Consider the following 25338-nt stretch of genomic DNA (forward strand, 5'->3'; position numbering starts at 1 on the left):
AAAGGAAGGGTGATGTTTCAGGTCGGGACACTTCTTCAGGCTGACACAGAGTTAATTAATAGCACTATCTTGTTTGAAATCGGGCACTGTTGTAACAAACAAGACACCTCCATCTTTCATGGAGAGTCATAGTCGTACAGCACAGAAACAGGTTCTTTGGCCCCGCCGAGTCTGTGCCGACCATCGATCACCTCACGCACTACTTCTATCCTACTCACTAGGGACAAGTTACAGAAGCCAATTAATCTACAAACCTGTATGTATTTCGAATGTGGGAGGAAACCTGAGCACCCAAAGAAAACCCACACAATCACAGGGAGAAACTGTGCAGACAGCACCCATAGTCAGCATCGAACCTGGGTCTCTGGCGTTGTAATGCAGCAACTCTACCGCTGCGCCACTATGCCGTTCCTTCTACAGTCGTTCTGGAGTTTAGCAGTATGCTTATAGCTAATCTTACTTGCATCTCGTACTTGCATGTTATAAGTACAGTTACTTGAATAGTTGGGTCCTCTTAAATATATATCACATCGCATCTCTTGTTACGTGGGTCCTTATTTCTATGTTGCAACCAATGCGTTTTCCATTTTATAAATGCCATTGTATTGATATCCCATCAAATAATAATTTGCAAGAATAACTATTTGATAAGAGCGATAAAATTCATCTTTAAGATTTATACTTTGATTTTAGGAACACATTACAATGTTAATAATTCATATCCCTCCCTCTCTCCAATAAACCCTCCAAAATGGTGACATAGAAACATAGAAAATAGGTGCAGGAGTAGGCCATTCGGCCCTTCGAGCAAGCACCGCCATTCAATATGATCATGGCTAATCATTCAAAATCAGTATCCCGTTCCTGCTTTCTCCCCATATCCCTTGTTTCCGTTAGCCCTAAGATCTATACCTAAGTCTCTCTTGAATATATCCAGTGAATATTCCTTGTATGATGCAAAACATACGGCTAATAAAGTATGATTATGATGATTATGATTATGAATTGGCCTCCACTTGTTTCTGTGGCAGAGAATTCCACAGATTCACATCCCTCTGGGTGACAACCCAGGTGACTCTTTGTGTGCAAGTCACAGAAGTGGATCCGTAATCACGCATTACAATCGCTCCACTCTTTTAAATATCTGTACACTGTGGATGGCTCAATTGTAATCATGTATTGTCTTACCGCTGACTGGTTACTTCAGTACACACGACAATAAGCTAAACTCAAACTCAAGCATCTACAATGCAGGACTGTAACAACATTGAAAAGACAATTGGACAGGTACATTAGAAGAATATGGGCTAAACACAGGCAGGTAGCACTAGCATTGATGGGGCATCTTGGTTGGAATGGACACGTTGGGCTGAAGGGCCTGTTTGCATGCAGTATGACTCTCTGACTTTATTACTATCCACAACACAACCACACTAGATAAAATATATCTTAGGCCCCCTTCGGTCATGGCTGAAGGAGGCCTAAGATATGAAGGGGGCCTAAGATATGTCTCCAGTGTGCTATTCCCTATATGGAGGACGCCTGTGCGTGACTTTATTTAACGTGGGGAGACTGGTGCACAGACAGCCGCCACACGGTCCTTGACAGATCTGGGTCAGGATCCAGTGGCATGGAGTCCAAGATGACCGGAGCCCTTTTTCTGCTGCAGCCTTCATCCGCTCCCAGCAGTTGTGACTCTCCATTAAGGTCAGCCATCGTCCTCCACCTGTTCCACCATTGAGGCCTTGGTTGGATTGCTCTTTGTCAGAGACCTCCCCCTTGACCTTACCACCATAGGTGGCCCTACCAGGAGCATAGTTCCAGACGGCATCGCTCTCGGGATCTCAGGTCCACACAAGCTTCTCCACCACGACAAGGTGACAATCCACGGAGAATATATATAGTGCTTAAGCAAACAGTGAGACTGAGAAAACATTGGCTGGACATGGAATGTCTGTATGGGCCACAGGTCGGAAGAAGGTTCTTGACCCAAAACATCCCCTATTCCTTTTCTCCAGAGATGCTGTCTGACCCGCTGAGTTACTCCAGCTTTCTGTGTCCATCTTCAGTTTAAGCTAGCATCCACAGTTCCTTCCTACACAGTACAGGAATGAACCGTTGTTACTGGAAGTCAGATCTGTCAAGAAGACAAGATTTCATAAATCCTGTAAAGGAGGAAAGTAATCATCTCTGAGAAAGCAGATAGCAGCAACAGCTGCGCGATCGTTGAGTCAGAACATTCTCATTTAGAAAGTATTGAAGCTCTCTGGAGCTTGGAGACATGTACATATGGTTCCTGGAGCATGAGTCCTCCTGGGTGCTTTGCTGTAGACAATGTTATGAAATTCTGTCCCAGTGTGGTTTTTAAATGGCAAACAGTCAGGTGTGAATATAACTAATGTTAGATGCCTAGAAATAAAAGTTATTTTAAGACATCAAGCAGCATGGTGGCGAAGAGGTAGAGTTGCTGCCTTACAGGGCAGGGTTCGATCCTGACTACTGGTGCTGCCTGTATGGAATTTGTACATTCTCTCTGAGACCACGTGGGCTTTCTCTGGCTGCTCTAGTTTCCACCCACGCACCAAAGATTTACAGATGAAAATTGCAAATTGTTCCTAGTGTGTAGGATAATGCTAGTGTATGGGGATCATTGGTTGGTGCGGACTCGGTGGGCCGAATGGCCTGTTTCCACACTGTATCTCTAAACTAAACTAAACATACAAAGCTGTTTTATAAATGTTTTTTTCTTCAGTAGTCCTAGTTAAGGACGTTTTTTTAGTTCATGGAAACAGGCCCTTCGGCCCAACAAGTCCACGCTAACCACTGAGCCAGATTAAGCTGGCGCCCAAACCAGGCGACTCTCTGCGCGCTGGTCCTAGAAGTAGATCTGGCAACACTCACTACAATCGCGGCACTCTTTGAAACCTCTACTCCAACAGCAGCATTTCTCACTTTCACCTCAAGTTATTCCCTTTATCCTGTATCTGTACACTGTGGACGGCTCAATTGTGTATAAGATCATGTATAATCTATCCGTTGACTGGGTGGTGCGTAACAAAAAAATGTTTGACAATAAGCTAAAAGTGACAATAAACTAAATGAAACTAAACCCTTTCATACAAGCTCTATGTTATCCCACTTGCGCAAACATTCCCTAAATATTAGGGGCAATTTATAGAGACCAATTAACCCAAGAACCCACACTCTTCGTATTGTGGGAGGAAACCCTATTGTACATTTCTATACATGAGGGTCTGAGATCTGGGTGAGAACACCATGAGGAATGATTGAGCATAAAAATGTCATGTTGTTGCCTCCACAGTTTTTGTTAATGCTAACGCTCCTGTCGCACATTGAATCCTCAATGATGACAACACCCATGCTTAGAGTCATAGAGTGATACAGTGTGGAAACAGGCCCTTCAGCCCGACCTGCCCTCACCTGCAACATGTCCCATCTACACTAGTCCCACCAGCCTGCATTAGGCCCATATCCCTGCATTAGGCCCATATCCCTAAACCTGTCCTATCCATGTGCCTGTCCAAATGTTTCTAAAATGTTGCAATACTACCTGCCTCAACTACCTCCTCCGGCAGCTCGTTCAATACACCCACCACCCTATGTAAAAATAATTCCCTTCTGGTTCCCATTAATTCTTTCCCCCCTCACATTAAAACGATGCCCTCTGGTTCTTGATTTCTCCTCTGCTGGGCTAGAGCCTCTGTGTGCCTAACCAATCTAATCATCTCATGATTGTGTACACCTCTATAAGATCATCCCTCATCCTCCTGCGCTCCATGTAATAGAATCCTAGCCTGCCTAACCTCTCCCTATAGCTCAGGCTCTCAAGTCCTGGCGACATCCTCATAAATCTTCTCTGCACCCGTACCGGCTTGACAACATCTTTCCTACAGCATGGTGCCCAGAACTGAACACAATACTCTAAATGCTGATTGGAATGATCCCTTTGCAATCATATCCAGGCCTTCTGCAAACTCTGAGCTAGAAGTAGTTAAGTTGTGTACTTCCAATGGAAAAGAACACCACAGGGCTGAAGGGCTGGCAATTTAGCAGCACTACTTTGCATTATCAAGACAAATATTACTCCCACTCTTTAGCAGAAATCAATAGAACAAAATAAGTAGGAAGGAACTGCAGATGCTGGTTTAAACTGAATATAGACACAAAAAGCTGGAGTTACTCAGCGGGACGGTCAGCATCTCTGGAGAGAAGGAATGGGCGTTGAGTTACTCCAGCTTTTTGTGTCTGGCTTCAACAAAAACAAAGTTCCGTATAATATACAGTATATAAAAAATGCATACTCAGCTGGTCAGGTAACATCTGTGGAGGGAACTGGGCAGTCAACATTTCTGATCGGATTAAAATAGTACAGGGGAGGTAGCCAGTATAAAGAACTGATGGGGGGAATAGATGGATCCAGGTGAATAATTGTGTTTACAGAGTATCATGTTATATCTGTTGGGTTGCAGCAAGTAAGAATTTCATTGTTTCGTTTCGGGACATTTTACAATAAAACGCTCTTGACTCTTTCTCCAGTAGTTCATTTACTTTGCTTGAAGATGGTCCACACTGTGAAGGAGAGAGTTGGTGCTTGTGATGGCTTTATGGCACTGAGGGACTTTTATTATCAATAACTTCTTGGAGATGAGTGGAAAAAATAGAGATGGCTGCACTCCAATACAAGCACATTACTGGCAATGTCAAAATGTGTCATTTCCTCTTGATATAGTTCCTTGGACGTGTTGATAGATTTCATTACGATTACTGTCAATGGGGACTGGACAGGATTTTTGCAGAAATAAGACGTAGAAACAAGGAACTGCAGATGCTGGTTAATATCAAAGATGGACACAAAGCGCTAGAGTAACTCAATGGGTCCCATAGCATCTCAGGAGATCAAATCTACACCACCATTCAATCATGGCTGATCTATCTCTCCTTCCTAACCCCATTCTCCTGCCTTCTTCCCATAACCTCTGACACCCGTGCTAATCAAGAATCTATCTATCTCTGCCTTAAAAAATCTACACTGACTTGGCCTCCGCAGCCTTCTGTGGCAAAGAATTCCACAGATTCACCACCCTCTGACTAAAGAAATTTCTCCTCTTCACTTTCCTAAAACAATGTCCTGTAATTCTGAGGCGATGACCTCTAGTCCTATACTCTCCCACTAGTGGAAACATCCTCTCCACATCCACTCTATCCAAGCCTTTCAATCTTCTGTATGTTTCAATGAGGTCCCCCCTCATTCTTCTAAACTCCAGCGAGTACAGGCCAGTGCCGACAAACGCTCATCATAGATTAACCTACTCATTCCTGGACCCTTCTTCCAATTAAGGGTATGGGGTGGGGGTGGGGGGAGGGAAGTGAAGATTTGGAGGCATTGATTTTGATCTTTGATTTGTTCTTTTCATACCTTTGATTCATGTGTTCTTTGTATCTTTTTCTACCTCTGGTTTCCCTCTCCCCTGAATATCAGTCTGAAGAAGAGCCTTGACCCGAAATGTTACCCATTCCTTCTCTCCAGAGATGCTGCTTGACCCGCTGAGTCACTCCAGCATTTTGTGTCTATCTTCATTGTAAACCAACATCTGCAGTTTCTTCAACTTACCCCATTAGTCTATTAACACAGTGTTAAATATAGCACACCTCTTCCATCCCTCCCCATCCAAAGGTTAGTTGCCAGTTCTGATATTAAACCCATGTTTTAATTGCTCTTGCTATGTGTGGTTCTTCACCAGCAAATAAGTTCCAGTTCTTCATTTAGTTTAGATATCACTCTGTAACATAACATCCCACATACATCTGTCTGTCTGTCTGTCTGTCTGTCTGTCTGTCTGTCTGTCTGTCTGTCTGTCTGTCTGTCTGTCTGTCTGTCTGTCTGTCTGTCTATCTATCTATCTATCTATCTATCTATCTATCTATCTATCTATCTATCTATCTATCTATCTCTAAAAATCTCATCTTGACCACTTCCGGTCTGCGTTGTTTTTAAATTTGCGCAAAAACGGTACCCTATATCACTAGGATTTTTTTGCCACCTTACTCACCGTTCTCCTCTGCTCCAAGCGCACCAAGCTTTGTTCCGATCAGTGGAACATTAGAAATGTTTTGAAGGTTTAAAGAATTGTGCGATCAGCAGATTGGTCTTCTTGCCAGTCAGTCACCATGAAGATAAAGCCCCTTCCGGGGACAAGGAGAATAAAGCCCCGGAGGCGGGGTATGAGTCAGTCAGCCCGGAAGCCATGAGTGAGTGTTGAGTCCAGAGCTGTGAGTCCACAAGCCGTGAGTGAGTGAACTGTAAGTCCACAAGCCGTGAGTCAGTGAAACGCGAGTCCACAAGCAGTGCTGAGTCCGGAAGTCGCACCTCCTCCCCCCTTCCTCCCCATCCCCTCCCCCCCCCCCTCCCTATCTACAAATCTACAAAGAGTTGAAGATTCACAATTTGTAGAGAATTAGGATAGAAAGGACCGATGAAGGCTTCTTCTCTTCCCAGAAGGGAAAAGCTAATATTACTTAGGTCTCGGTGTGTCTATTTCTTGGAGTCAGTGGGTGTGTCAAAGACTTGGCGAAACTTAAGAAAGATTAAGTTGTAAGTCATATTTTATAACAAATTCAAATTGTATTGCAGCTGGCAATTTAATTTGCTTGTAATAAAGTCCATCTTACACTGCCCCTTTAACCTTTTGCTTTGTAACTTTATACATTATAACTTTATAATCAACCTTCCTCGGATCTTAAACGCAAAAAATAAAATTGCAGAATTGCAACATCTCAAATGAAAACAGAAAATCTATTCTCACTCCTTAGAAATGTCCTGAACTACTATCTACCTCATTGGAGACCCTCGGGCTATCTGTAATTGGACTTTACTGGCATTGTTTTGCACTAAATGTTATTCACATTATTCCCTTAATCATGAATATACACACAAAAAGCTGAAGCCACTCAGTGGGACAGACAGCATCTCTGGAGAAAAGGAATAGGTGACGATTTGGGTCGAGACCCTTCTTCTGAGAGTCAGGGACCTTAAAGCAGCTTCTGCAGTTCTTTTCTACACTTTCCCTGTATCATGTGGGTGGCTCCATTGTAATCATGATTTGTTTATCCGCTGACTGATTAGATGGGTCTCAACCACATTCTCTTGCCCTCTCTCCATAACTCCGGACACCCGTACTAATCAAGGATCTGCTTACCTCCGCCTTAAAATATCGATTAACTTGGCCTCCACAGCCTTCTGTGGCAATGAATACCACAGATTCGCCACCCTCTGACTAAATAAATTCCTCCTCATCTCCTTCCTAAAGATACATCCTTTTATTCTGAGGCTGTGGTCACTGGTCCCAGATTTTCCCACTAGTGGAAACATTCAAATTCATTACTTCAGACCTACACGCCTGATCTTCGGCAGCTAGCCCAGAAATGTGACCAAAATATCTGGTAACATATAATGTGATTAAGAAGGAACTGCAGATGCTGGAAAATCGAAGGTACTCAAAAATGCTGGAGAAACTCAGCGGGTGCAGCAGCATCTATGGAGCGAAGGAAATAGGCAACGTTTCTTCAGTCTGAAGAAGGGTTTCGGCCCGAAACGCTGCCTATTGCCTTTGCTCCATAGATGCTGCTGCACCCGCTGAGTTTCTGCAGCATTTTTGTGTAACATATAATGTGAAATGTATTTACTGGAAGACCCGGTTAATTCTCACAGAAGCTGGAGTAACTTAGGCAGTATCTTTGGAAAAAAGGAATAGGTCAAGACCCTTCTTCAGACTGAGAGTCAGGGGGAAGGGAAACAAGAGTATATAGACGGTGATATAGAGAGATATAGAACAAATGAATGAAAGATATGTAGAAAAGTAACATTGATAAAGGAAACAGAACATTGTTAGGTGTGGGCAAGGTGAGAACCAGTTACAGACAATGAAACTCAACAGACGACGTTGAAACTAGTACAGCGACTAGGGTGGGGGAGAGACAGGGAGAGAGGGGATGCAAGGGTAAGTTGAAGCTAGAGAGATCAGTTGTCATACCACTGGAGTGTAAGCTGTCCAAGCGAAATATGAGGTGCTGTACCTCCTAATTGCATTTGGCCTCACTCTGATAATGGAGGAGGCCCAGGACATTTGACAAAGATACTTGGGCAACGTATATTTATAATTGCACACATCCCCGACCCAATCCCATGAGTGTTGTGAATCTGAATATTATCTCATCACTGTTGGTGGGATCTTGCTGTGCTAAAGTGATGACTCATGATTTTTCAATAGAACTGCAGTGAATAACACGTCCATTATTCGATTGGCTGTAAATTGCTTCAGGGTTGCTCGGTAATCAAAAGCCTTTCCTTTCTTTTGTGTTTACATAGATGTTATATCACAAAAACGGGGTCTGCATAGAAATTCTTCCCCGGTCAATAGTGCTAAACAATCATACTGCTCGGCACGCTGCTTCTGAAATTCATTCGGTTAAAGTGGATTGGATGAGAATGTTTACTTCAGTGTTACGAGAGTGAAAATAAACGCGGACAGAATGAAAGGCAATAAGAACCATTTTTTGCATTATTCATAACAGTCTAGTTTAGTTTAGTTTAGTTTAGAGATACAGCGTGGAAACGGGACCTTTGCCCCAACGAATCCACACCAGCCAGCGGTCCCCGCACATTAACACTATCCTACACGCACCAGGGACAATTTTACATTTATATCAAGCCGATTAACCTACAAATCTGTACGTCTTTGGAGTGTGGGAGGAAACCGAAGATCTCGGAGAAAACCCGCACAGGTCACGGGGAGAACGTACAAACTCCGTACAGACAAGCACCTGTAGTCAGGATCGAACCTGGGTCCCTGGCGCTGTAAGGCAGCAACTCTACCGCTGCGCCACCATGTCACCAGGGACTATCAATGCAGGGACATTCTTAAGTCTGGAGACACAAGGAACTGCAGATGCTGGTTGTAAAAATAGACACAGAGTGTTGGAGTAACTCAGTGGGTCAGGCAGCATCTGTGGACAACATAGACAGGCGACATTTCGGGTCAGTGCCCCTTCCTCTGACATCACTTTGAGGAAGGTTCCCGATCCAAATCTTCATCTATCAATATCTAAGAAGGAACTGCAGATGCTGGTTTATACTGAAGGCAGACACAAAATGCTGGAGCAACTCAAGTTCAAGTTCAAGTTCAAGGCGGGTCAGGCAGTATCTCTGGAGATGCAAGAAAATAAGCCCATATAACAGAGAGCAATCTGTATGTGGGCCCCAGCGGTGTAGTATTTAAACAACAATTCATTCAAAGAAAGATCAATTCCAGTTTGAAAGTGGGTCCCAGACTGGTTGTTTTGGCCTGTAAAATCCTTGGCCAAGCCTAAACCTCTTCCTGCCAATTCTCTACTCCCTGCCTGCTCCGTGAAAGGCTGCCATTCCAGTTTCATTCAGCAGCCTTCCGCCATCAAATGTCCTTTTTGGTGTGAGATTTGGCGGAGTCAGTCGCTAGTTAACCACACAGGAGATTACATTCGAGACCTCTGTGCCTATGTGGGCTTCCTAGTCAGAACTCTGACTGATTACTCCTCAAGTCCATACGTCACCAGCTAAACCAGACACAGACTGGGTAGAGATCCTGAGTCGCTCCTGATGTTTAGGAATGTGCTGTTCAGCAAATAGTTGGTGGAGGAGCAAGTAGACTTCCTTCAACAGCATTCCTCACTGGTTCACTCACTGCTCTCCAGTCGTCCTGTATACGAATCCATCAACCACATTCCTGTTGAGGGGAACTATGTGTGTAAAAACTGGGTCATCTTATAAGACTTTAGACTTTAGAGGTACAGTATGGAAAGCGGCCTCCTCGACACAGCAATCACCCCTTACACTAGCACTATCCTGCACACACTAGGGACAATTTACAATTTTACGGACGTCAATTAGCCTACAAACCTGTACGTCTTTAGAAACAGGAGCACCTGGAGAAAACTCATGCGGTCACAGCTAGAATGTCCAGACAGCACCCGTGGACAGGATCAAACCAGTGTCTCTGGCGCTGTAAGGCAGCAGCTCCACCACTCTATGGTTTTCTCCGGGTGCTCTGGTTTCCTCCCACACTGCAAAGATGTGCAGGTTTTGCAGGTTAATTTGGCTTCTGTATAGTGTAAATAATCCCTCAAGTCAAGTCAAGTCAAGTCTATTCGTCACCTACACATACGAGATGTGCAGTGAAATGAAAAGTGGCAATGCTCGCGGACTTTGAGCAAAAAGACAAACAAACAAACAACCAAACAAACTACAAATAGAATGTAACAGAATCACATATTCTTTTTCATATTAAATATTGTGGGCGGAAGGAAAAAGGGGAAAAAAACAGCAATCTATTTATTTATTTCTTTGTTTATTTTATTATATATTTTTTATCCCTCGTGTGCAGGATAGTGCTACTGTATGAGGTGATCGCTGGGCGGCGTGGACTCGGTGGGCCGAAGGGCCTGTTACCACGCTGTATCACTAAAGTAAAGTACTTCCATTGATGCAGGGAAGACTAATTAAGATATAATAAAGGTTTTGAAAATTATGAAGCGCTTTTTGATTGAGCAAATAGAACGGGGCCATTTATCGCAGTAAGGATTGCTGATGAGGGATCAATTTAAATTGAGTGAGGAGAGTACTTTGGAGAAATTTATTTTACCAAGTTGTTCGACTGTGAAATAATGTTGCCCGAGACTACGGAGACACTTCTGTGCTGTAAAATTCTGCAGTTATATGGTGCATACTCTTCACCGTTCCAGCACTAACTCGGGGAATTTGTGTGTTAACCCGCATATGTTGAGAACGCAATGAAGCCCTGATCCGTCAGATTAGAATGCACTGCAGAATCTCGATCACAGTTTGGAGATCAGGAAATGGTGCTGCTAAATTAATCATAACACATCAATAAATCAAATACTGTTTCACTGGAAGGCAAGTTTCTCTCTGGCAGAAAAGAAACAGGACCTCACCAAAACTGCAGCCTTTGTTTATAGAAGCTATTTTTTTTTAATATGAATGGATGCCACGCAGAATTGGAAACTGACTTAGAATAATGTAGTGAGGTAATGATGTTCTCAGTAGAATTAATCACTACATTATGCAGAAATACTCAATCTTTATTAGGCATGCTGAATAGGAAGAGGGCTCTCCAAAGAAGGATAGCTTGGAGCATATTTCCAGAGGAGATAAGAACGTTACAACAGCTTGTGGAAATAATGAGCACTCATCAAGAGTGAAGGAAGCTCCTCGGGGCTAAATTTTCTGTAGATGAGAAAAATATAATTAAGCATTCAATACATGGATCTGTTTTTGCCCTTGTTTTATGAAAGGTAGCTTTCATGTAGACCTTACTGTATGCTGTGGGGGCAATTGAGAATTCACATCCAACTTGCAGCCAAAACTATTCCAATCCCAGAAAACAATTCCTCCCCCACCTCCAGCTCACAGTCCTTTTACATTTGGGCGTCAAGGTGGCGCAGCGGTGGAGTTGCTGCCTTATGCCCCTGTCCCACTTAGGAAACCTGAACGGAAACCTCTGGAGACTTTGCACCCCACCCAAGGTTTCCATGCGGTTCCCGGAGGTTGCAGGTGGTTGCCGGAGGTTGCTGGTAGTGGAAGCAGATAGGGAGACTGACAAAAACCTCCGGGAACCTCCGGGAACCGCACGGAAACCTTGGGTGGGGCGCAAAGCCTCCGGAGGTTTCCGTTCAGGTTTCCTAAGTGGGACAGGGGCATTACAGCGCCAGAGACCCGGGTTCAATCCTGACTATGGGTGCTTGTCTGTACGGAGTTGGTATGTTCTCCCCCGTGACCTGTGTGGGTTTTCTCTGAGATCTTTGGTCTCCTCCCGCGCTCCAAAGACGGACAGGTTTGTAAGTTGATTGGCTTTGGTAAAATTGTAAATCGTCCTCAGTTTGTGTAGGATTATGTTAGTGTGCGTGGTGATTGCTGGTCGGCACAGACTTGATGGGCGAAAGGGCCTATTTCCGCGCTGTATCTCTATAGTCTAAAGGCTAAATCATCTACCAACCTCTAGTGGAAACCCATATCTCCCTTTTACTGTTATAGACTGTTGAACTTTTTTCTCCCCTAAAACCGATGCTTGGGATGGGTGAGCGGGGGGGGGGGGGGGGGGGGGGGGAGGGAGGGGGATAAGGTCAGTGGGGCATATCTCCGTTTGTTATCAATTTATAAAATGCTAAAAATGAAGTACGAAAATGGTATAACTCCCATGCCGATTGCTTTATTCTTGTACAATTGCTTCTAACAAAATAGACATATTAAAAAAAAAATGTTTTTTAAGAACTTTTTTCTCCCCACTCGGACCCGATGCATTAACATATAACTCGCACCTCCATAGATGCTGCTCGACCTGCCCAGTTCTTCCAGCGATCGGCAGCATCTCCTGCACTGTCTGGCCCACTGAGTTACTCCAGTGCTGTGTGTCTTTTTTTTGTAAACCACCATCTGCTGTTCCTAGTCTCTTCCAGAGTTCTGTTATCACTAACAAGGATTTTGCCATGACCAGAATGTTCCATCTGAGAAGGAAAGTTGGATACGTTGTTGTTGTAATCTTTGGAGCAGAGAAAACTGAAGGAAAATTTTATTGAGATGAATGGGGCTCAAATAAGTTGGAAGGATATATTTTTTCTTAGCAGAGGAGACAAAGACTTCCAAGATGGCACCTAACCAAGGCGACTATTAGCGTGCTAGCCACAGAAGCAGATCTACAATCACATATTATAGTCGCTCCACACTTTTAAATCTCTACTCCTACAGATCTATACTGTGAATGGCTCGATTGTAATCATGTATTGCCTCTGCTGGCTGGTTAGCATGCAACAAAAGATTTTCACTGTACCTCGGTGTACGTGACAATAAACTCAACTGAACTGAACTGATAGTACAGAGGGCACAGTGTTATGGTAATTGGTAGAATGATCTGAGGGAAGGTGAGGATCTTTATTCATCCTGTGGGAAGTTGGGATTAGTGACACGGTGCCTGAAAGGAAGAGAGACACAGAGTGTCATCGTCATAATTTGGAGTATTGTGAGGAGGGATGTGCTGGCGTTGGAGAGGAAGTTTACGAGAATGATCCCAGGAATTATTGGGTCAGCATGATGAACGTTTGAAGGCTCTGGGCAGGCACGGAAATCGCTATCAAATCATGGGGGAGACACAATTTCTTGGCAGGCCGCGCATGCACATGCGCGCACACACACACACACACAGGCACGCGCGCATGCGCACACACGTGAGGCTTCGGCCGTGGGCCCTGTGGACGGTAACTTCAGAAGCTGACCTGGTTGGTGACTGACTCCAGCAACAGCAGCTTCGTCCGCCCCGAATCGTGGGGCTTGAATCGGCCCATTCGCGGGGGCTTTCATTGGCCGGCGGGGGCTTCAACATCGGGAGCCTCGATCGCCTCGATGCAGCAGTTTAATTTTAAGCCGCGCCGGGTGCTGAAAGGCCCCGCGAACGGGCCAATTCAGCCCTTAGAAAGCGTCTGATAAAGTCCGGACTACAAAAAATGGGGGGGGGGGGGGGGAATGTCCCCCACCTCTCGAAGCATGGGGGGGAACGTGCCCCCCCCTGTCTCCCCCAGGATATCCACCCATGCCTCTGGGCCTGTACTCACTGGAGTTTAGAAGGATGAGGGAAGACCTCATTGAAACCTGTGAAAGGCCTGGATGGAGTTAATGTGGAGCGGATGTTTCCACTAGTAGGTGAGTCTGTGAAAAAGTTTTTCCTCATCTCAGTCCTAAATGGCCTACCCTTTATTCTTAAACTGTGACCCCTGGTTCTGGACTCCCCCAACATCAGGAACATTTTTCCTGCATCTACCCTGTCCAATCCTCTAAGAATGTTCTGTGTTTCTATAAGATGCCCTCCCATCCTTCTAAATTCCAATGAATGCTAGCCCAGTCGACCCATTCTTTCATCATACGTCTGTCCCGCCATCCCAGGAATTAATCTGGTGAACCTACACTGCACTCCCTCAATAGCAATAATGTCCTTCCTCAAATTAGGAGACAAAAATTGCACACAATACTCCACGTGCACTCACCAGGGCCCTGTACAACTGCAGTAGGACCTCCTTGCTCCTAAACTCAAATCCTGTCGCAATGAAGGCCAACATGGCATTGGCTTTCTTCACTGCCTGCTGTACCTGCAGGCTTACTTTCAGTGACTGATGTACAAGCACACCCAGGTCTCGTTGCACCTCCCCTTCTCCTAATCTGACACTCGTCAGATAATAATCTGCCTTCCTGTTCTTGCCACCAAAGTGGATAATCTCACATTTATCCACATTATACTGCATCTGCCAGCCATGCTTTTGCCCACTCACCCAACCTATCCAAGTCACCCTGCAGCCTCATAACATCCTCCTCGCAGCTCACACTGCCACCCAGCTTTGTGTCATCTGCAAACTTAGAGATGTTACATTTAAATAGTTTTTTGATGTTCATGAATATCACACAGTTTTGGCTATAAATAATTCAGGTGCCAATTTCTAATTTATGGTTATATCTCTGCTATATTTAACAGTAATCTGAAAAAGTGAATGATAATTTAAAGTGAATGGCTCCATTTGTCTTTGAACAAGATGTACACAGAATCCCTTGCAACTTTTAAATCTTGTGATAGACACAAAATGCTGGAGTAACTCAGTGGGACAGGCAGCATCTGTGGAGAGAAGGAATGGGTGACAATTCGGGTCGAGACCCTTCTTCAGACTGAGAGTCAGGGGAGTGGGAGACATAAAAGATATGGAAGGGTGAGGTGTGGAAACACAGATCTAAGGGTACGATGATTGAGGATTTGTAGAATGGTCCAGTTAGCAGAGGGAAAACTACAGCTTTTACTGGCGACATAAATACATACACAAGTAATTCGTATGTAATAGTAAGTACATAAGTAGTCTTGGCAAGAGATAGAAACATAGAAACATAGAAAATAGGTGCAGGAGTAGGCCATTCGGTCCTTCGAGCCTGCACCGCCATTCAATATGATCATGGCTGATCATCCAACTCAGTATCCCGTACCTGCCTTCTCTCTCCATACCCCCTGATCCCTTTAGCCACAAGGGCCACATCTAACTCCCTCTTAAATATAGCCAATGAACTGGCCTCAACTACTTTCTGTGGCAGAGAATTCCAGCGATTCACCACTCTCTGTGTGAAAAATGTTTTTCTCATCTCGGTCCTAAAAGATTTCCCCCTTATCCTGAAACTGTGACCCCTTGTTCTGGACTTCCCCAACATCGGGAACAATCTTCCTGCATGGAAGATGGAACATTCAAGAGGGGAGCGCTGACAGTGAGAACGCTGATGCATTTTGTCTAAACTCATTAATCTGAAGAACAGTCAGTGAAGTATTCAATCATTGTAATGAGTGGCCTGTACAAAGTACCAGCACCACTCCCAGTATTAAAGACTGTTTAATAAATGTGAAGGTGCCACCAAGTGTTGTACTTGCTATCTGATGTACTAACAGCATGATCTTATCAGTGTAAAACCATTGTTAATCTTCTCAGCATGAAGTACTTTCTTTGTGCAAAGCCTAGAAATAAGTCCTCAGTCTATTTTGCCAGCAATAATATGGTGTTAAGTATTTTCTCTAATGTTGTTCAGAAAATGCTGCAAAATTCACTAGCACATGTTCCAATACAATGCCAGTCGTGTTCCTTCGGGTTACGAGCCGAAACTGCACCTATTCTTTTTCTCCAGAGATGCTGCCCGACCCGCTGAGTTACTCCAGTATTTTGCGTCTATATTCGGTATAAACTGGCATCTGCGCATAGGGCGGCACGATGGCGCAGCGGTAGAGTTACTGGCTTTACAGCGCTTGCAGCGCCGGAGACCCGGGTTAGATCCCGACTACGGGTGCTGCCCGTATGGAGTTTGTACGTTCTCCCTGTCACCGTGTGGGTTTTCCCCAAGATCCTCGTTTTTTTCCTCACACTCCAAAGACGTACAGGTTTGTAGGTTCATTGGCTTGGTATAAATATAACGATTGTCCCTAGTGTGTGTAGGGTAGTGTTAATGTGCGGGGATCGCTGGACAGTATGGACTCGGTGGGTCGAAGGGCCTATTTCATAAATGATAGGAGTAGAATTAGGCCATTCGGCCCATCAAGACTACTCTGCCATTCAATCATGGCTGATCTATCTCTCACTCCTAACCCCATTTTCCTGCCTTCTCCCCATAACCTCGGACACCTGCACTAATAATTCCGTGCTGTATCTCAAAGCTAAACTAAACATAGGAACAGCTAGTGTTAGGGGTTGAATTTCCAAGATCCGTAGGGATTTTCCTCTTAGTTTATAGGCTTTGAAGTATCACGATTCAGCTGGCCCTCATTCTTCTCCCAAGGCTTGTGTAGGGATGGAAGGCGTGGAACCGGTGGAAAGGTCCTCTCGAGGCGGAGGAACCTGTGCAGGCCCCTGAAGAACCATGTACACAGAGGCATGTTCCGTCAATGGTTCAACAGTGCTTTATTTGTCACTGCACAGTGAAATTATTTTTCACATATACTAACGCGGGCACTGCCATTTTTAGCCCAATTATTCAAAGTCCTAAGTCCGGTCAGCCCGCGCGCTCGATGTACTGGGGCCAATGATGCCTCTCTCCTCTCCTCGCCTCGCCCAGCCATCTTTGTGTCCCGTGTGGGCGCCTCCTGCAGCCAACCTTGGAGGCAAAGATCCTATAGCGGAGCAAGATAGACCACTCCTTGCAATGGGCGAACGTGTAGTACGTAACGGAACGGAACGTGGGCCTTTTTTTCATCCATTTCAGTAACCCGATCCGACCCGACTCGCAGTGTAATCAACGTTGCGGGGGAACAGTTTGTGTTAATAAATTATAATTCTGAAAATGAGGAGAAGATTTTTACCAAATAACATTTATTTTTACGAGGATGTTTCCGTAACCGGCTTCCGTCTCCGCACTTGTATCTTTGCTCCGCTATGGGATCTTTGGTGCGGAGACGGAAGCCGGTTACGGAAATGGGGCCGAAAATTACCAATGAATCTACCCATGACCGTACCACGTATTTTTCATCGAGTGATCTATCTTGCTTGCTATAGGATCTTTGCCGTAGCCAACCTTGGAGGTGCTGGAGGCGTTACCCCGGTTCACCCTCCCACTGGCACTTGCTGCACACATCCGATGTCTCCAGCTCCCTCCTGGTTACGCCATTAAACGAGCCTTTGGGCGGATTCCCGGTCCCACCGACTGACCAACCTACGGGGGGGGGGTTCCTGCTGACCGACGAGCCAGCACCTTGCGGGTGGTTTTCGGGTTAGGTGCAGACATGTAGCCACCAGCGCCAGCTCATTTCTTGTGCAAGATACAATAAAGATCTCCCAGGGAAGTGCCTGTAAGCATGATTGCCTTCAATGAATGCCTGCCGTTTTACGAGCTTTACAATGCCACTGTATCTTCCAAGTCTGAGTGCAAACACAGAAAGTATCAAAAAATCTCCCGCTTTACTGGTGGAACTATTCTTGCAACAGTGAGCAGAAGAGAAATAAATACAACATATTTCAGCAGTGGCAGAGGCAGGGAACAGCAAGCAAGGATCGTGAGAGTCAGGGTGATTCCGACTTAGCTTTTGAGAAATGATTGTTTGGTTCATAGAGTGATACAGCGTGGAAACGGGCCCTTCAGCCCAACTTGCCCACACCGGCCAACATGTCCCAGCTACTCAAGCCCCACCTGCCTCCGTTCAGTCCATATCCCTCCATACCTGTCCAATCCATGTGCCTGTCTAACTGTTTCTTAAAACGTTGGGATAGTCCCAGCCTCAACTACCTCCTCTGGCAGCTTGTTCCAGACACACACCACACTTTGTGTGAAAATGTTGCCTCTCAGATTCCTAATAAATCTTTTCCCCTTCACCGTAAACGTATGTCCTCTGTTCCTCAATTCACCTACTCTGGACAAGAGACTCTGTGCATTTACCCGATCTATTCCTCCCATGATTTTTTCACCTCTATACGATCACTCCTCATAATCCTTGAGGTTTTTCAGTGGAAACTTTAAGGACAAGATGGTGACGCAGTGGTAGAGTTGTTGCCTTACAGCGCTGGAGACCCGGATTCGATCCTGACTGCGGTAGCAGTCTCTATGGAGTTTGTACGTTCTCCCCGTGACCGCGTGGGTTTTCTTTCGCTGCTCCGGTTTCCTCTCACACTCCAAATTCGTGCAGGTTTGTAGGTTAATTTGGCTTCTGTAATATTGTAAATTGTCCCTAGTGAATGTAGGATAGTGTTAGTGTGCAGGGTGATTGCTGGTCAGCGTGGACTCGGTGGGCCGAAGGGCCTTTTTCCGCACTGTATCTCTAAACCAAACTAAAAGACAAGCCCACACGAGTCCTATCCTGTCCTCGATTAGTCTGGGTTAGCCTCACTCACAGAGGCCATGACCTGCAAGAGTACTGGCTGTGTAGAGGTTTGATCCTGAGGTCGGAGATATATGGTAAGATGAGGAAGGTTCATGGTACCACCCTTATTATTTGGAGTCTTTCTGTTGATCTGTACTCGCTTCCAGTTTATCAGCTTGGAAGCACTTGTCCTTTGCATGACTTCTTTCTTTCACTTTATTTTGGGAAGGAAACTGCTGAAATCATTAGGGTGGGTGAGGTGAGGATCAGGGGGATTCAGGGGTCGAGTGAGAGTTCTGACCAGGATCTCAATATGGGTCAGTCATCCTAAGGTTTGCTTGGCGTGTTTGTACGACATTGCATCTGGTGTTGCCGGTGAAATGCGTCAGACTCTTTAAATAACACGCACTTTGAGTGTTCAGCATTTTTTAAACGCTGTTTACTCAATGAAAGAAAAGTGTTTAAAATCCAGGAATGAGTGGATTAACACTTGGCGGCGCTGGGCCTGTACTCGCTGGAGTTTAGAAGGATGATGGGGTACCCCATTGAAACTTACTGAAGTGAAAGGCCTAGTTAGAGTGGATGCCGAGAGGATGTTTCCACTAGTGGGAGAGTATAGAATCAGAGGTGATAGCCCCAGAATAAAAGAATATTCCTTTAGGAAGGCATTGAGGAGGAATTCAACTCTCCCTGAATTCAGACGGTGGTTAATCTGTGAAATTCATTGCCACAGAAGGCCTTGGAGACTTAAGGGCCTGTCCCACACGCAATTTTTTCGGCGACTTGCCGGCACCCATCATAGTCACAGTAGGTCGCCGAAAATGTTAAAAATGTTGAAAATCCAGCGGTGACCAGAGAAAGGTACGACTTTTTGGGCGACTATTCACAACCATACAGGAGATATGTCGCGGAGTGACACCTGTTTGGTCGTGAGTAGTCACCCAAAGAGTCGTACCTTTTTCTGGTCGCCGCTGGATTTTCAACATTTTTAACATTTTCGGTGACCTGTTGTGACTATGACGGGTGCCAGCAGTCGCCGACAAAAATCACGTAAGTGGGACAGGCCTTTAAGTCAATGGATATTTGCAAGGCAGAGATAGATAGATTCTTGATTAGTACGGGTGTCAGGGGTTATGGGGAGAAGGCAGGAGAATGGGGTTAGGAGGGAGAGATAGATCAGCCATGATTGAACGGCGGAGTAGACTTGATGGGCCGAATGACCTAATTCTACTCCTATCACTTGTGAACCTATGAACAATGTGGTCAACAATCTCACCAAGAACAACACGTGGATGTCATGTAACGACTCATATCATTTGTCCATTGGAGCAACAGGCCAAGTGTCTAAACGTGGTCTCACTAGTGTTCTCCCTTACTCCTGGGTGCTCCTGTCACCTCGGAACCGCATCCCAAACTATGCCGCTGCTAAATTAATTGGCCGCTGTTAATTAGAGAGGAGTTAATGAAAAATGAGACTGATAGGGAGATATTCTGAGCAGACTCGATGACCTGAGCAGCCTCCTTCTCTGTTTATTTTAATTTAGTTTAGAGATACAGTGCGGAAACAGGCCCTTCGGCCTACCGAGTCCGTGCCGACCAGCGATCCCCGCACACCAACACTATCCTACACACACTAGGGACAACCTGCATTATAATTCATTTCACTGCACTTATATGTGTATGTGATGAATAAAACTGATTGATTGATTGATTAATTGGTTGATACCGAAGCCAATTAACCTACAAACCTGTACGTCTTTAGAGTGTGGGAGGAATCCCAAGATCTCGGAGAAAACTAACGCAGGTTACGGGAAGTACTTACAAACTCCGTACAGACAAGTACCCGTAGTCAGGATGGAACCTGGGTCTCTGGCGCTGTAAAGCAGTAGCTCTACAATTACGTTACTGTGCCGCCCATAAAATAAAATAAAAAAAGGATACACATATGATTCACATCTGGTAAGGATAGATATCGACAACTGCATTGGTGCTACCTCCTGCACCCACGCACAACTCACTGACTTCATCCATTCCACCACTAACTTCCATCCGGCACTCAAATACACCTGGACCATTTCCGACATTTCCCTACCATTTCTTGACCTCACTTTCTCCATTGCAGGTGATGTCCTCATTCTTCAGGGAACGGGGCTTCCCCTCTTCTACTATAGATGAGGCTATCACCAGGGTCTCTCCTATACCTCGTGGCAACCGAAGAAAATGCTACACTTGTCGCTTTACCTCCCCCCTTGTCTCCATTCAAGAACCCAAGCAGTCATTCCAAGTGCGACAGAGGTTCACCTGCACCTCCTCCAACCTCATCTATTGCATCCGCTGCTCTAGATGTCAGCTACTCTACATCGGTGAGACCAAGCGTAGGCTTGCCGATCGCTTCGCCCAACACCTCCGCTCGGTTCGCAATAACCAACCTGATCTCCCGGTGGCTCAGCACTTCAACTCCCCCTCCCATTCCGAATCCAACCTTTCTGTCCTGGGCCTCCTCCATGGCCAAAATGAGGACCACTGTAAATTGGAGGAGCAGCACCTCATATTTCGCTTGGGCAGTTTGCACCCCAGCGGTATGAACATTGACTTCTCTAATTTCAGGTAGTCCCTACTTTCTCCTCCCCTTCTCAACTCTCCCTCAGCCCACTGGCTCCAGCTCTTCCTTTCTTCTTCCTGCCCCACCCACTCTCACATCAGTCTGAAGAAGCATCTCGACCCGAAACGTTGCCTATTTCCTTCGCTCCATAGATGCTGCCTCATCCGCTGAGTTTCTTCAGCATTTTTGTCTACCTTACATATATGAAATCTTTCTTTTATTTAGTCTCTTTCAATGAACTCCAAAGTTAATGGTTGAGACCAAAACTGAACTGCAACAAAATATTCTATGTTAAGTAATTGATGTGAGATATTGGTTGTCAATGTAATAACTTAAAATGTTATTCAGCGAATTTTACTAGATTTAAGTTTATTTTATCTGGGACAGCAAAAGTCAAATGCCTGTATTTGGAAACCCATGACTGATTTGTTTTATAGGATCATAAGCTATGAGTGCTGTCCAGGATACTCCAGGGTGCAGGGTCAGAAGGGCTGCCCTGTTGGTAAGATATTCTCAATACACAGTTATACTTTCATAGAATTTAATGGGCTGATCTAATTTAATCATTAAATTGAAGTATATACTGGGTTAGATACAGAGCAACACTGGCAGGCAAAACTATAGACTACAATATGTCCATTATATTTCTACTAGTGGAGCACAATCTAAAAATGTATTAGGAACCTGAGGGGTAATGTTTTCACGCAAAGGGTGGTGGGTGTATGGAACGACCTGCCAGAGGAGGCAGTTGAGGCTGGTTTGAGAAACAACGTTTGAGAAACATTTAGACAGGTACATGGATAGGACAGGTTTAGAGGGATATGGGCCAAATGCAGGCAGGTGGGACCAGTGGAGATGGGACATGTTGGTCGGTATTGGCAAGTTGGGCAGAAGGGCCTGTTTCCACACTCTGTCTATGACTTTATCTATTTAGTTCTCCCTACAATTTCACCAGTAGGGAATCCAGAAAAGGCACGTGATCTTAAAATTGGAGCTTGGTCCAAAGTTGATTTAAGTTTAGATGTTGGGTCTAACTCACACTCATTCACTTCTCCAAAAGTCCCAGGATCCTTGGGACATCTGAAACAGCAAACTCCATCACCTCCGAAACCTCTTGCCCAGTAAGGTCCTTCTTATTACCTCTTCATGTTGATCAAGCACGATCAATCATGGGGCGGCACAATGGGGCAGCGGTGAAGTTGCTGCAGCGCCAAAGACCCAGGTTCGATCCTGACTACGGCTGCTGTCTGTACGGAGTTTGCACGTTCTCCCCGTGACTGCGTGGGTTTTCTCCGAGATCTTCGGTTTCCACCCACACTCCAAAGATGTACAGGTCCATGGATTCATTGGCTTGGTATAAAATTGTCCCTATTGTGTGTAGGATAGTGTTAGTCACTGGTCTGTGCGAACTCGGTGGGTTGAAAGGCCTGTTTCTGAGCTACATTTCTGAACTAAACTAAACTAAATCTAGGTTCCAATCATAGGCATTATAATTGTACCAATTGCAATTATACCAATAATTGTATAATAATAAGAATTATAATAAGAATTATTATTATTGATCCCAATGATTATTGGTCAGTTATAACCAATAATAGGTACCAATGGATTTCTATAATAGGTACCAATGGATTTCTAGTGAGTTTCATTGATTGATATTACTTGTCGTGCTGAGCTTCCAAAAAGTTCTGCTTTTATTCCCAACGTTGTCAGAATTGGAAAATCGGTATATCTTTACTCTATAAAGGAATTCCATACATCCAAGATTCTTTGCTCTTAGTTTGAAAAACATTTATATGCAGGATGATTTCTGACCTAATTATCATTGCAGATATTGTAGCTCCTCTGCCAACATGGGGAGCCATAGTCATTGTCCATTGCTCATGGAGCTATACAACATGGAAACACATCGTTTGGCCCACCATGTCCGCCATACTGATCTAGTTGGCTTTCTGGGCTGGTCCCATTTACCCATATTAGTCTATATTTATTCAGGCAACTTTTCATGTTGTTTCACGTTGCAGTTATTGCAAATAAACATAGAAACATAGAAAATAGGTGCAGGAGTAGGCCATTTGGCCCTTCAAGCTAGCACCGCCTTTCAATATGATCTTGGCTGACCATCCAAAATCAGTAGCCCGTTCCTGCTTTCTCCCCATATCCATAGGATCTGTTGGCCCTCAGAGCTATATCTAACTCTCTCTTGAATTCATCTATCAACATGTTCTGACGTTGTGTGTCCTTCTTCACCTTTACAGCATTACCAATTACCAATATTTACAACACGCTGGGAAATGTTGGTTCCAGTTCCACTCAGCTGTACTCTGACCGTGCCAAGCTTAAAGCAGAGATTGAGGGACCTGGCAGTTTCACAATCTTCGCTCCCAGTAATGAAGCCTGGGCTGCGCTGCCTGAGGTAAGTATTCATGGCACCTTCCCACTTTACTTTAAAGGGAGCGATAGCAAGACCCGCCTTTCACACCCTCAGAAGAGGCCAAAGCATTTCACTGCCTATGGGGACACTTCTGTAGAGTCATGAAGTTATGCAGCGTGGAAACAGGCCCTTTGGCCCAACTTGCCCACATTGCCCAACATGTCCCATCTACACTAGTCCCACCTACCTGCATTGGCAAATGGTTGGTGTGAACTTCCTGGTTGTCAACTATTTCCACTCCCCGCTCCATTCCTACACTGACCTTTCTGTCCTGGGCCTCCTCCATCGTCAGAGTGAGGCCAAACGCAAATTGGAGGAACAGCACCTCATATTTCACTTGGGCAGCTTACAACCCAGCGATATGAACATTAAATTCTCTAATTTTAAGTAACTTCCACTTACACTCCTCTCCTGTCCGCCCTCCCTTCTTGACCCTTCTGACAAGTCATTGAACTAGTTCCATAGCTCTCAACATTGTATCCCTCCTGAGATCCCACCTTCCCTAGCCACCAATGGACCTACCAGGGCACCTGCCACCGACCCTGCCTGAGGTCATTTGTGGCGGGCCTCGAGAGGTTATGGTCTTTTCTTGCCTCCAGCTCTTCACCACCTCCCCCTCTCGCACACCCTCCCCCACACCCCACTTTCAGTCTGAAGAAGGGTCCTGATTATTCCCGATGTTGGGGAAGTCCAGAACTAGGGGTCACAGTTTAAGGATAAGAGGGAAGTCCTTTAGGACCGAGATGAGAAAATCATTTTTTACACAGAGAGTGGTGAATCTGTGGAATTCTCTGCCACAGAAGGTAGTTGCGGCCAGTTAATTGGCTACATTTAAGAGGGAGTTAGATGTGGCCCTTGTAGCTAAAGGGATCAGGGGGTATGGAGAGAAGGCAGGGATGGGATACTGAGTTGGATGATCAGCCATGATCATATCGAATGGCGGTGCAGGCTCGAAGGGCCGAATGGCCTACTCCTGCACCTATTTTCTATGTTTCTATGAAACGTCACCCATCCTTTTTTCTCCAGAGACTCTGCCCGACTCGCTGAGTTACTCCAGCACTTTGTGCCTATCAATGGAACCTGTGTTGTTTATTGGCCTCTTAACATAAATGTCAAGATCTTACTGTGTAAGCAAAAGCCCAATAAGTTTCAGGTATCCTAAGCGCTATAAAGTACATACTGTATTGAGTTAATTTTATGATCCCACGTAAAGCATAGCTTTCCAGCAGGGTTCAGAGACATAATGCTGTCTCAGAATGCCATTTTGGCATCGGTAAACCTCACACGTCAAAATCTAGACAGTACTTAAATATCAGCTAAAACAGAGAGCATTTCCTCACATGGCAATCCTGGCTACTTTCAGGGCCAAGGGTCAGTAGACAACGATCATAAAGGGGAACAATGATTCTTGTTTGCAATTTAAGCAGGAATATGAAACCCAATGAAATACTGTAGGTGCTATTTCATTTTCCTTAAATTGGGATCAGAAATATATATTTTTTGATTTGTGTGCCACAGCTACACGCCAGAGACATTTGAGAAAGAAGAAAAACCTAATCTTTAAACTTTAGACTTTAGAGATACAGCGTGGAAACAGGCCCTTCGACCCATCGAGTCCGCGCCGACCAGCAATCACCCCGCACACTAGCTCTATCATACACACTAGAGACAATTATATATTTTTTTACCTAAGCCAATTAACATAGAAACACAGAAAATAGGTGCAGGAGTAGGCCAACCGGCCCTTCGAGCCAGCACCACCATTCAATATGATCTTGGCTGTTCATCCTAAATCACTACCCCGTTCTTGCTTTCGCCCCATATCCCTTGATTCCTTTTGACCTTAGAGCTAAATCTAACACTCTCTTGAAAATATCCAG

The 25338-nt window shown here is 44.9% G+C and overlaps 1 protein-coding gene across 1 annotated transcript in view; it reads left to right on the forward strand.

Moving 5' to 3' along the window:
- tgfbi (transforming growth factor beta induced) overlaps positions 1-25338 on the forward strand; it is a 66296-nt gene that overhangs the window by 11204 nt on the left and 29754 nt on the right. The window contains exons 3-4 of the mRNA XM_033029339.1: positions 21462-21526; positions 23283-23440. Coding sequence (XP_032885230.1) covers positions 21462-21526; positions 23283-23440 — 223 coding nt within the window. The remainder of the gene's footprint in view (positions 1-21461; positions 21527-23282; positions 23441-25338) is intronic.

Source organism: Amblyraja radiata, chromosome 11, assembly GCF_010909765.2.
Source record: "Amblyraja radiata isolate CabotCenter1 chromosome 11, sAmbRad1.1.pri, whole genome shotgun sequence".
NCBI lineage: Eukaryota > Metazoa > Chordata > Chondrichthyes > Rajiformes > Rajidae > Amblyraja > Amblyraja radiata.